The sequence below is a fragment of the Pimephales promelas genome, chromosome 23, assembly GCF_988280905.1.
Source record: "Pimephales promelas chromosome 23, fPimPro1.hap1.1, whole genome shotgun sequence".
Classification (NCBI taxonomy): domain Eukaryota; kingdom Metazoa; phylum Chordata; class Actinopteri; order Cypriniformes; family Leuciscidae; genus Pimephales; species Pimephales promelas.
In genome coordinates, this window is record NC_142791.1 from 4,106,300 (window position 1) to 4,119,736 (window position 13,437).

General features: G+C 39.6%; 1 protein-coding gene across 4 annotated transcripts in view; it reads left to right on the plus strand.

Annotated features, from left to right (window-relative positions):
- Positions 1-13,437, plus strand: part of robo3 (roundabout, axon guidance receptor, homolog 3 (Drosophila)) — a 144,478-nt gene that overhangs the window by 59,795 nt on the left and 71,246 nt on the right. The window contains exon 1 of one of the 4 annotated variants that reach the window (XM_089126036.1): positions 987-1,080. The exons of 1 other annotated variant lie outside the window; for it this stretch is intronic. In XM_089126036.1, coding sequence (XP_088982162.1) covers positions 1,002-1,080 — 79 coding nt within the window. In that variant the 5' untranslated portion in view covers positions 987-1,001. Of the gene's footprint in view, positions 1-986; positions 1,081-1,271; positions 1,830-3,693; positions 3,849-13,437 lie in introns of those variants that run through there. 2 more of the 4 variants (XM_089126037.1, XM_089126038.1) reach the window with 2 other exon arrangements.

The following is a 13,437-nucleotide window of genomic DNA, read 5'->3' on the forward strand; positions in this document are numbered from 1 at the left end:
TTTTTTGGGGGGACAGACCAGAACTTAAAGGCAGTACTAAAATAAATTGATATATTTTATCGCACCTCGACCTATAGGCTCTTAATTTTAATAAAAATGATTAAGCTCAGGCCTTTATATATCACTACACTTGCTCCTAAAGAAATAGTTCATCCAGTTATGAAAATTCTGCCATCACATTACGACTAAAATAAGTCAAAACCCATTCAACTCTACATAAGATTTCAGTACTTGTTTCACTTTATTAGTGCACCAGAGAGAGTAGTTATTTATATATTTTAGTTATGTAAATATAATCTGTGAAGATTATAGTCGTTTTAGGGTTTACGGTGTTACATTGCAATTTTCAGTGAAAAACTTTTTGCCCTAAGTTATTTAAATATCTAGGCCTGGTTTTACAGACAGGGTTTAGATTAAGACGGATTAGGCTTTAGTTCAATTAGGACATTTAAGTATAGCTTTTATTATAAACATGCCTTAGGAAAGAAAAAAAAACATTACTTGGGTGCATCTTGAAACAAAACAATGGTACTGACATATTTTAAGATATTGAAGTTGAAGCTAAGAAAACAGCTGAAACATGCATTGTAGTGGGACTAGGTTTAACCCTATGTTTTAGAAGACTTCCAATATAATGCACAAGTGGATTGTTTTTATAATCATTTTAAGGTGCTTTTGTATAGTCAGGTTTCTGACAGGACGTTTCAGCCGTCTATTTGACATCTGACAGGAAACGTCCTATAGACATATTGTTGTAGATGAGCAAACACTCTTAAAAATACGTCTTCCAGATGTAACATCACATCAAATAGACTTGTGCTATCTGGGCTATTATTCCCATAAAATATGTGATCAACAAATTATCACAAACAATGTTTTTTAATCTAATGGTTCAACCCAAAATTCAAATTGTCATAATTTCCTCATTCTCAACACAGAAGGAGATGTTAGGCTCAATGAATTCACGTTCATTGTTTGGAATGACAACACAGTGTAAGTAAATGGTGACTGAGGCTGTCAGTTGTTTGTCTTGTGGGGCGCGTGAGAAAAAAAATAATTCGGATTTGAAACAACATATGGGTGAGTAAATAATGTCAAAATTTTAATTACTGGGTGATCCGTCACAACTCCTCAATATTAGTTCACTATTTACAGCGATCCCTGCAGGGTTGTGATAAATGTAGCTACTGGCCCTTTAAGAGCGCAGTTACCCCAGTGTGGGGAACTGAAGGTAGTCAAGGGGGGGTGGGCTTGAGCCACGAGACAGTCTCCCGTAGACGCGAGAGTAGTAAATCCGTTCATTCACAGCGAAGGGAAGACTGCGGGGCAGCGACTGAGATGGAAATCTGACTGAACGGGCTATTAAAGAACGGATACTTTTCCATACACAGGGGAAACCGCGAAAAGAATTATGTTTTGCCCGTGAAATGAATCTTAGAGGAAGTAAGAGCGTCTCGGACGGACTGTGAGCATTACATCTTATCTGTCCGTTACATTGACTCTTTATCTGTCCAGATCAGCGCCCGAGCGCAACACACAGCGCGAGCCCACAGGAAGCTCACGAGAATATGGAATACTTGTGATGCTCCGATTGACCTGCACAGTTTTTATGTGTTTTAGGTCTAGTTTGTAAAGTTCTTCAATGTTGACCGGCTGATTAAACGCGTCTCCTCTCTCCTCGACCGGATTGTAGCGCTTTTTGGATGATTTTAGGGACTGTTTGTCCGGATAAAGGCGACTGAAGTGGACTTTACATCTGAGGGTGATGGAGTTTCGCAGGACTTTAGATGCGCTACTCGTTGCGTTTGCCCTAATATCTTTATCTCAAGGTAAGCTGGAGAAAATACAACACGACAGGTGGCTTTATGAGGATTATAATAATTTAGCAAAACATTGTGAATTAGTGGTCGACATCTTCTTTAGTGTTTCTAAACGTAAATATTGTCTTATGAGTGGTGGTATTTTGTGTGGTAGGCTACCTAATGTTGTTATTTATGTTGTGGTGATTCATTTTCGTCCATTAAATAGCCATTATAGATAGCAGCAGAACAGTTTTATAGCATACCATTTTTAAAATATTCAAAATATCGACGTATTTGTTATATAGTTAAATCAAACATTTTTTTTTTCAATTACACTGGATCTCATGACTTTTAAGAGGAATATAACTTGGTCTCATGTCTTTTAAGAGGAATATAACATCTCTTTTAATAGCACTTTAACTTAAATATACAATTATTTTAGTGTAAACAGATGATATAGATTTATCCTTAATACATTGTGTTTATACTCGAACATATGGTCGAAACCGACCAGTTGACCCAGTTTTACAGTAAATGCACTTACTTTCGGACAGATCAGCTCTTAAATTGAAGAGGATTCTCTTAGACTTAGAGAGAGCAAAATATTGGAAAAACTGCTATTTTATATTAAAAAAAAATCTTAATTAACACATTTTTACACTGTAATAGGGGTTTCCATCATTTACAGTCTCAAGGACCCCACATTCAGATTTCCAGCCAGCTTAGGGACGGAGAGTAGATCTGTAGTTAGAAATATAGATGTTAGATAAGAGCTTTTTTATATATATATATATATATAAAATATAATTTGTGTGTGTTATTTTAGAACCCCTTGGCAAACCTCAGGACCTCTGGTTGCAAACCCTGGCTCTATAAAACCACAATCTTGCATAGCTTGAATTGAATCGTGCTTCGGTATTGCTGAGCAACAGAAGCTTTGTTTTATGGGGCAGTAAACATTGCCTCTAAGATCTGTCCTCCAATATAACCTCCTTCAAAATCTGCCACTGAATCAAGGGCAGCACAGCCGCCAGACAAGGGATGGAATGACACGCAAAGCTTTTATTTGACTAGATCTATAGTCCAGTCTCAGTCAATAACTGTGCTCTTTATGTAATTCATGAACAGATCTGATCAAACTGAAACCTTTTTCATTCTCTATAACGTCCAAAAAGTGAGTCTGGATTAGTTTGGTGTAGTTGAATTTAGCTGCACTCGTCATCCCGTTCTTTTCCCACGCCTCTGACTTAATCGACTGCAGGTATGTGGCGAGATCTGCTGGCTGTCTCCTTTCACCTTCTCACACCTGATAAGGCATTGAGTTACTCTTCAACTTTGTCATTTATAGGTGCCTGATCTTTTCTGAGTGTAACTCCTGTGTATTTGTTGTTTGTCTGTGTTGCATTTGTAGCTCGAGGAGGATGTGTGTTTGCTCGGCTTCTTTTGAAGTCATTTTAAACAGCCACAAACAGCTGTCGGCTCTTCCCGGATTGTCCCCAAACAAGCATTTTAACGACTGCCGGCCTTTGACTCATTTGGTAATGACACACCAGATGAACCTTAGTGGAAAATATCTTTTAAGCACAACATTTATTTTGTATTTGTGATTAACACATTTAAATAATGCAAATACAATATCTGTAGCTATTACATCCTATACTGTATCAGTGTATGATTGGCAGCATTTCAAAAAGCTCTGCGACTTTTCACGTAGTGTGTGTCATTTAGGGTTTTCCTTGATACGTGACAGCTTATTTTGATGTCTTGCGTCTCCAGGACTGTCGTCGCTCCTTAGATCTGAAGCGAGGCATGTTTGCGCGCATGTGTATGAGAGGTGTGACTCAGAAAAGTCTGCGTCTCCCTCTCGCACGCTTGCACAGTTACTCCCTGTCTCCTCTGTGTAAACAGTGCTGTCGAGAGGCTGTCAATAAGGAGGGAGATAAATGCCGCATCTCCTACTGAGCACGCTCTGATGTCTCAGTCGGATTTCTGTCCCAGCACATTCACGCTCTTTACTGGATCCTTGCCGGGAGACAAAACAGCTTGGTGATATCTTTTTCCGTACTCTTTTGTTGTTTCCGCTGAGATCTTACTTAAGAATTAATACTACAGTAGCTGCACCACAAATGCTCAAATAAAACATTTTTGTATGGTTTAAAAAGGGACACTTTTTATTAGATTTTTGTTTTTTACAGTCCAAGTGTGTAACTCATCTCCTAAAATAGCGCAATTTTATTGTCTCCTTTTTTTGGAGCGAATGGAAGCTTTTTAATTGGTCAAGAAAGGAAGCCAGAAGCACATACGGCTCTGGTTTTATGAGTCTAGTGCTGACAGGAAGTATGAATTGAACTCTAAAGACATTGGCTCTGCTGGCGTGGCTGTGTGGGGGTGAATAGGGACACAAAACAATGCCTTGGCATCAATCTGTCCAACCTTGTGTCTCTGGCCACGGATGAAGACAGTTTAATGGCCCTACGCATTAGTTCCAGTGACTGTGGTGACCCTCAAAGTCAAAATGGGACGCACCATACGAAGAATCAGAAGGGCCAAACTAAACTCCCTGAGTTCTGCCTAAGTGACTAGTAGTTTGGATTATAATTTGTTACCGTAATTTGTTATCTATTTTCTTGAAGTGGCTTGCTTACTACGTTTTCAGATGCTCAAACTGGAGATATATTGTCAGGACATCTGCATATACATCATTCAGTTAGATATGTTGCCAATGGGAAAAGTACATAACTTGCTTTTGACTCTTTTTTTTTTAAATGACTATAGATTATATCTTTAATTAATGAAATATTTTTTTCCAATTTGGCACACTGACCCTGGTTGAGGTTTGATATTTGGCTTTTCTATTTATAAATGAAGCCTGAAGAAAATTTCTCCCTACTTCAATATTGACGGGCCTACAGCAGTGGTTTGGTGACTTTTCTTTCCCATCCAATAACTCGATAGTAGGTAGTGTATATCAGCAATATTTCAAGGAAGTTCATGGTTGTTTTTGGGATCCTTCCAGTATCAAATGTTTCACTTGTCAGGCTGTAACAGTTAAATTGTTTTTTCTCCCCAGCATTCTTGTCTGTTCATCCATCATCGGACCATATAACTAAAATAACAAAAAGGTCAATACTTAAATTTGAGCCCCCTGGGTACATGTCCAACTGGCTATATGTGTGTGTGTATATATATATATATATATATATGTGTGTGTGTGTGTGTGTGTGTACATGCATGTACGTACAGCATGAATGAATGTGTGTGTATATAGCGTTTGAGTTTAAGAAGCACATTTATTTAGTAGGCTAAGCTTTTGAATCACACATACATTAGCTGCATTTGTTTGTTGCTTTCCTAATCCAACAGCATGGTATCACAGTAATCCTCTTTTATGGCTTTTCCCCCTAAACCTCTCATGATTTAGTTTTATTTTTCTGTTTCTTGAAGGTAGATTGTTGTGACATAATTTTTACAACATTTTCATTTCACAGTAATTTACTGAGGAAATTGAGATAGATAGATAGATAGATGCACAAGTTTAACTTTTATATTAACTTTTTTGTTTGACAAAGCCAATTTTTATGTGCCTTTTAACTTTTAGATGCCGCATACTCATATTTCCTCACTCTTTAAATATGTAAATATTCCCATTAAGATAACCTTGTTGATGACTTTGGATAGTTTCCAGTGGGTTCTGCGGTTTATCAATGTGGAAAGTAGCAGTGGGCAGCCGTGGGGCACTGCAGGGGCCACCTGTGTGCCTAGGGAACATACCACTAACATAGCCAGACGAAGGAATCTGGTATGAAATTCCCACAGCATAAATTCTTAGCCACTCATTTGGTTATTTGCACAAAAATTAACATCCACACCTTCTGACAAACAACACAGTATGAATGCTCATTATCAGAGCCTGCTGAGCCAAGATTACCACACTTTCACACTGAGTAACAAGTCACTCCAACTCCTAAACAGCTGGCTTGTGCTTTGAGTGTTTACATGGTGCAACTGTGTTGTCCTTGGAGAAACAGAGACCTCTGGTCTGTATTTTCTTCGCTCTGTTTACTAGTTGATGCAAACAGACCCGGCTATACTGTATGTTTATGTTGGGAACACTGTAAACAAAAGGGCCCGGGGCCGTGTGTGCTCTCTCATCAGGAGCTCCAATTTAATGACTCAGTCTCTATCTGCATGGGCACTGCTATTAGATTACCTTCATTAACACACACTGCTTTCTCGTTCTTTCCCCTCCTGGCACCTCTGTTTACACACTTTTCATGCTGTTCAACTTCGTTCCTCTGCTCTTATTTGGCTTCAACTCCCCATAATCCTCATCAGTTGTGATCTTTGTTGTTTCAGTAAATAACTGTTGCCGGGTTCAGAGGGCTATTAGACATGGACATTACGTGCACGGTTGTCGTTTAATGGCCGTGTAGATCTAAATCGCAACTTGGCAGAGCTAGAACTGGTCCTTGAGTACAGTGCAGAGAATGTTTTCATTGGTGTGTGTGTGAGTATTCTTTGTCTCTGTTGGAGTGATTGAAGTGTTAACAGGCTGTTGTTCTTGTCTCCATAGACGTGTGGCAAGACTTTGATATTATCAGCTCTATTATAAGCTAAATAGTTTCTATTACAGCAGGAATCTGCTGCCTTCCCTGCTGATATTGCCATGATTTAATGCTTTTTTTCTGGTTAGGTCTGATGGACCTGATGGACCAACATGAAACTATGCAGTTTTATTCTTGTTATGCTATATATTGGAACGGATTGCAGCTGCTCCATGATCCGTACGGACCGGGCCCCACGGTTCGGCACGCATGTGATTCTGGGATTTACTGCTAAGTTTAACCATCATAGAGTGAAAGGTTATAATTAGGACGTGTTTTGTCTTGCCAATTTACACATTCAAATCATTTTAAATGCAGAAGAAGAGGCGAAAATCGGGACTCGCACATTATCTGTGCGCACAGCCACACGCACCTACAGTATATATATATATATATATATATATACCAACATTTAAGATAGGCCTGCCAGTGAAATGTTCAATACCACAGCAAAGCTACTTGCCTAACTGTAAAGTTCAAACATTATTTAAGAAATGAAAACAGCCTGTAAAAAATAAGAACAAATTAATTAATTACAAGCAATAGCATAAATAAATATAACAGGAAGATGAAACAAATGAAATAAACATGGCTTTACGATTTTCAGGTATAAATCTAACACTATTCAGGTACAGAAGTTGAATAATCAAATGTAAAATAACACTGTGGTGCTTAGTCTTCACCCTATAAATTAAATACAGATTAATTCTTGTTAAAGCTACTCAAGTTATTCAGTCAAGAGCAGTGAACGCAGTCAGAAAAGCAGTAATTTTAGTTGTTTGATTAACATTTTGCTATCACTTTAAGATCTAATGCACATCCGATTTCTTTCTGTTTACGTTCGCTTATGATAAAAACGACTTCATTTATGGGAAAATTGACTTACAGTGTGCGGCCGAATTTAATTCTCTTGCGCATTGCATTCTCTTGCGTATGTAAACATTCAAATGTCTTCTAGTTCTTGAATGTTTACATTTTCAAGACTTCGTCACATCCAATGATAAACTTTAGTAAAGAATTATGTCAAATTAGCGATTTTAGCGAGAGTCCAGAACTCAAGTCACTGATAAACTTAATTTATAAAAAAATATATACTGTAGAGAGAGATATAATATTTTGAGTTAATTTTTTAAAACCCATTTTTAATTTTTGCTTTAAAAAAACAGATTTTTTTGAAAGTTATTTTGTCACAGTGGTTGTACATTTTAATATAAGTTTTCTCATAATGATTTGTGCCATAAAGAGACTAAGAAATGAAAATCAACTCTAAAATTTTGTGTAACGGTCTCTAACAGTCTCCAACTCTCAGACCAGAGTGAGAAATGAACCAGTGCTTTGGGCAAAACTGCCAACAAAAGTGACAGAAATGCCCCAGTTACCCAAAATAGGCCAAAAATGCTTCCCAGAGGGAATTCTCTTTTATATCATCAAATATTTTATACATTTTATATATATTTACAAATCAGTTTTTTTTACACTGTTTCATACCTTCATGTTTTGCTTTAGCTTTAGTAGTACTCGTCTGAAATTTGTTGTTCTGTTTCCAATCTGAAAATGGAAAGTAGTTTTATTAATTTAGCTGCTAAAGCTATGCATTCACTTATTAATGAAAATAAGTGATTGAGTATGATTGACTGACTATGCAGTCAGCATTTGAATGCACAACATTATTATGCAGCCCATAAATTAGTCCTTTATCTCAAGTAGGAAACGCTTTCCTCTCTTACATGTCAGTCTTCAATCTAGCCATGCCTGGACCGCTCATGTTCACGACCAACCCAGTGAGTCATTCTTATGCAAAACACACACCTTCTCTGCAAGCACCACTTGACTTAAATGTTAAACCTGTTAAATGTGTGAATCACTAATTGAAAGCGATTCAGCTGTGTATTTCACCAGTGCGGTGCCATATGTTGCAGATCTTCAGAAACATTCGCAGGTTAGGTCTAGTGCTAAGGGAAGCCTAGGGGTTTTCCTACCCCTCATTTTGGTCATTTCCTCCTGCAATCATCAGCCATCAGCACAACAAGAACACATCCTGAATGTGATATGTTATCTCCTGGACCTCAGGGGGAGATATGCAGAGTTCCCGCTGTGCTGGGAGTAGACAAATGTTGAATATAGGGCTAATCGTTGTCCCATTCCGTGCACGCTTTCCCTGAGCATGTATTTAACATGAAGCCTGTCCGTACAGTGCAGACTTCGCCCTAGTCCTTTTCATCTTTGTCTGTTTGACTTTCAAAGATCCAGTTCATGAATAGTCAGGTCGGCTCTCGATTGAAGGCTCAGCCATTGAAGACTGAGAGAATTTTAAAGAGGCTGTATAATTTTTGATGAGAAGAAAATGACTTCAAAGCCTGCTTACTTTGTTTTACCCGTTCACTGGAATTTGACCTGAAGCTGAAAAATGGTAGTCTTGAGGGATCGGGAGACGAAGTGGTCTTCTGAGGGAACTGCGGTTGTGCTTAAAAGCGACTGGTGTGAATTGCAGAAAAAATGATCAGGTTTGTCAAAACATCTAGATCTGCTTGCACAGTCAGATTCCTCACCCTGAAACTTTATTTGTGGTTCTGTGTGGGCCGGTTGGGGTGAAGCGGAAAGTGCGTGGTGGGATTAATCCAATGTAACGTGGTTCACTGCTAGGAGGACCAGGAAACTGATGCTATCTCAACCAGTCTTGGTATGCTATCCCCAACCGGGCCGCTTCCATTAGTGGGGCACTGAAGAGGTCCAGACAACACAGAGCAGCTGGGACGGAGCTCCACTGTCGCCACCATGCACAATTTATCTTTTATTCCCTACTTCTTCCTCTATGGAAAAGTGTAAGCCCCCCTTGAGATATGCGATATGCCATTGACATGTATTCCAGATGTGTTTTTCTTTGGCCAGGAGAGTTTGAATTACCGGAGGTCAGCGAAAACAGACTGTGGTATTATTGTACCGCTTTCATAGAGGGTTTGTACAATCTGAATGAACCCAGGCGAATGTGTCTCTGAGTAGTGAGAATACTGATACATATCCAAGTATGAGACTGGATAAAGAGACCGTGATTCCCAGAGAAAAGCAAAGGCTACTACAATCTTTAGATACCTCGAAGCCTGTTCTGGAAATGCCCTCACACTAAAGGAATGAGCTAGTTTGGCAAGTACAGGGTGACCAAGAGGTTGTTTTTTACGCTTCATGGCTTGATCACCTGAGGCGACTCTGAGCTCAGTGGCGTTTTAGGGTCATGTCTTAAAGAGATTCTCACTAACAGGTCGTACCGCTGAAAGAATCATATTCATTCCCCTCCTCTTTTCCGGCAAGTCTACTCTTGAGAATCCACTGAGGGATCAATACGTGCTGCTGGACGTTGCCACTGCCCAGCAGAAGGTTCATTTGAAGTACTGTTTATTTTGTGAAATGAGAAGCTTCTTAAAGCAATGGAGTGGCTAGATGAGCCTTAGCTTGTAGATAAGATCTGATGTGTCAGGAAGGACCATTTGCAATAAAGATTAAGCGTTTAGGTTTGGGTTATATATCACAAAGGGTTTTCTGCAGTTCTCCTCAAAGTCGGAAGGCGTTTTTTTTTCAATCTAACAAAAATAAAAGAGTGTGTAGTTGACATGCTATACTCAAACTATAATAGACAATGTATTTTCTGAATCTTTACTATAGACCCCTTTTGCGCGGACATAACAGTTACGTCACGGCACTAGCTGGAGGCACTGGAGGCGGCCAATACAATGTATTAGAATGCATATTAAATTTTATGCATTGTTTGCATTGTTTTATTATTATTTTGTTATTCATATAGCAACCAGTCCCCTTTGGATTTAATTTTTTTAGGCAAAGTCATGCTAAATCATTTCTATACAAGTATGCAGGGTGCACAAAGGGAGTAGGGCCTGTTTCTTGTCTTTGAACAACATCAAAGCTCATGTAATGGACACACACAGCCTCTGAACCCACAATGGTACATACTGTAGATTTTTTTTTGCTTAGGCTCCATGACTCGAAGCTGTCTCTTCCTGTTGGAATGAGAAATCCTCCTCATCCCCTGCAGTAAACACAACATCTTTTGCTGTTTCTTAAGCAGAAAACGCATAAGCAGCTCTTGCCACAACCCCTAAAGGTGTTGAGTTGCTCTGTTGAAGCTGTCATGGAATTTCTGTGCTTGCCACTTCACTTAATCCATCCCGGTCCCCACCTCGCAGGGTTGATTTAGGCAGAAGCACACTCATCCTAGAGGCAAACAGCAGCCCTCCTGTGTAATTTGATTCCTTTTTGCATGTGACCGGCTTCACTTTGTCGTCTCACTGTCAGGGTCTCGGGAGTAAGGAGCACAGCTTTATGACCCCGGGTTTGTGTTCTTTCTCAAGAGCCCCTTTGTTGTTTGTAAATGCAAAAACACAGATCAGTTAAGGAGGAGTGTCGGAAAGAACACCCCCACTTCTTAATTTAACTTAGGGTAATGAGTGCACATTTGCAAATCAATTCCCAGATTCCAGTGAAAAAAGGAGGGCTGAGGTTGTAAAATAATCAACTATTAAGGGGGCGGGAAGCCACTCAAAAGAATTGCAGATGAGGGTTGGGAGAAAGAAAAGTTGGTCTCGTCTTGTCTTTGGGTTAAAGTTTTGGTTGGAGTATCAAAGCCTTGTGCTTTATACAATCCCAAAACTCTGGAACTTGTCTTATTCATCTAAGGAAACAAAATCAAACACTTTTGTATACAAATTCTCAAATAATTTTCTGCATTTAAATGATGGATTCTTTAGAACCACTCAATTTATCTTTCTTTTTTGTGGCCTCCAGGTTTTCACACATACTTCAAGGGAAGAAGACAATTATTAGATTGACATCTGACCTTTCTTTGTACGGTTGTCATGGAGATGCTTTGGCATTGACACCTTCTCTTGGAAGACTTTTGAATATTTGCATATGTCACTGCACTTGCTGTTTTTAATCAGCTTTTGGAAATTTCCCTGAGCACGTCTTGTTACTGCAACACGGCTTGCATCATCTGTCTTTGTTTAGCTGGGCCTTGTTTAGAGATCTTATTTCCTCCCCCCAACACTGGAGATAAATATTCTTAGCACTAAAAGCCCCTTGGGATTGATCAGAGGGTTTGCCAGATGCATGTATTTCCTCCCAGAGCCGGCTCATCTCTCCCCTCTTCCTTCACATAACAAGGTCAAACCCCTATTACAGTACAAGGGCTTGATACCTTTAAGAGCAGATGAGTTGTAGTTGCTGCACCTCCCTTTATGCCCGAATCAATCTAACTGGTGGAACCATTACTAGCGTGTCACACAGCGAGATTGCCACTCTTATTGGTTCTTCTCGAGAGGACATGCTCTAATTTAAGCTGCACTTACTGGATGTAATCCTTAACATCTGGACTGAAGTTGTGCTACTGATGTAGCGTAGAATTAGCCTAGAATTTTACATATTCTGAAACGGTTAGGGTAGGTTGTTCTGGGTGGCCGTGAGAATATTGCCAAGGTGCTAAGTAGGATTGTTCAAAATTCAGAAACGAAGAATTGGCTCCTTTAAATAACTCTATGAATTAAATGTGAATTTAATTGGCGACACCTTACAGGAGTTTGAATTGGAATGATTGATGGATGGATGGATGGATAAGGGATGGATAAGGGATGGATGGATGGATGGATAGATGGATGGATGGAAGGATAAGGGATGGATGGATGGATGGATGGATAGATGGATGTATAAGGGATGGATAAGGAAGTGAATATCTACATGTCTATCCATCTATCTATATGTCAGTTCAATTCTAATTCAGGAATTGAATTGGAGTCTTGGCATTCAGAAAGCACAAAATCCTAGTTATGAGTGGATGTTGGCATGTTGCACTGTGTTGTCAGGGTTTTTTTTAAGAAAAGTTCACTTCTAAATTTCTGAGATTCTGGCATCTACATATGACTCAGATTCCTCCTCCAATGTAACTTTATGGTAATTTTGGGGGGCATGTCCTCATCTGGTATGTGAAAATCATAAATCTGATCGCTTAGAAATCTAATCCTTCACAGGCCGCATGGTTTGAAGTATCATGTCTGTAGTACAAATGTACAGTATGTGACTTCAAAAAGATTGACTTGCCTTGGCCAGCACCATTAATAATTAATGCAGGCAAGATTGTCTCAGTTTTATTTCACTCTGCGACCAGAAATCAAGCACTTCCCACAATTCACAGTGGAGCGAAGCAGCCATTTGTGACGAGGTTATTAAAATTATATCACCTTTGTTCTGCCTTATTCACTTCCTTATTTAAGCACTTCTCTCCTAGCTTGTCTGTACCAGAGACATTTTAATATTCATTTCCAAGTGTTATATAAAAGATTCTCTTGGAGATGTTATCTGCTTTAAAGTGCACTGTTTCCCCAAGGGTTGATTTATCTTACAGGGTGAGAGACCACATGGTTCCGCAAAATCCCCAAACGTCCATTGTTGGACTTATTTTTTTCAAGTACCGGTTCTAGCACCTCATAATGGGAACTCTTCAAACTCAGGGTGAGAGATTAATCAGCTTTCCAGATGTTGTTTTCCACTTCGGTTGCACTGTTAACCTGTCCAGTGTCCCCCTGGTCTTCCAGAGGACACATTTAGGTGAGCTAGCTGCTATGTTAGTAGCCGTTTAGCTCAGTCTTTACTTTCCATCTCTTTTCCTGCTTTCCGTCTCTTCTGTGTCAGGCCGAGAGTGTTTGGCCTGTTTTATTTATAAGTCTGTTCTTGGATTCTTACCCCACTGTTTCTCCTCCACCCCCTGCCAACCGCAGTCTGTTCGGCAGTCCATAAGCGTCCGCTAAAAGCTATTAGCCAAAGCCTGGCGGTCTCCGCTCCCTTAACCCAGCGGGGCCACTGGGCTTTTTGTTTTCAAAGAGTAGAAGGGCAACAGTCCTGGGGATTCGGAGGTTAACACAAAGCTTGTGGTCTGGCCTTTGCCGTCTCTCGTGGACGGGGACCAATGTACTACTACTGTAAGGTCATTGTGTCATGTTATTCATGGCCATGCTAAAGTGGTTGGGAAT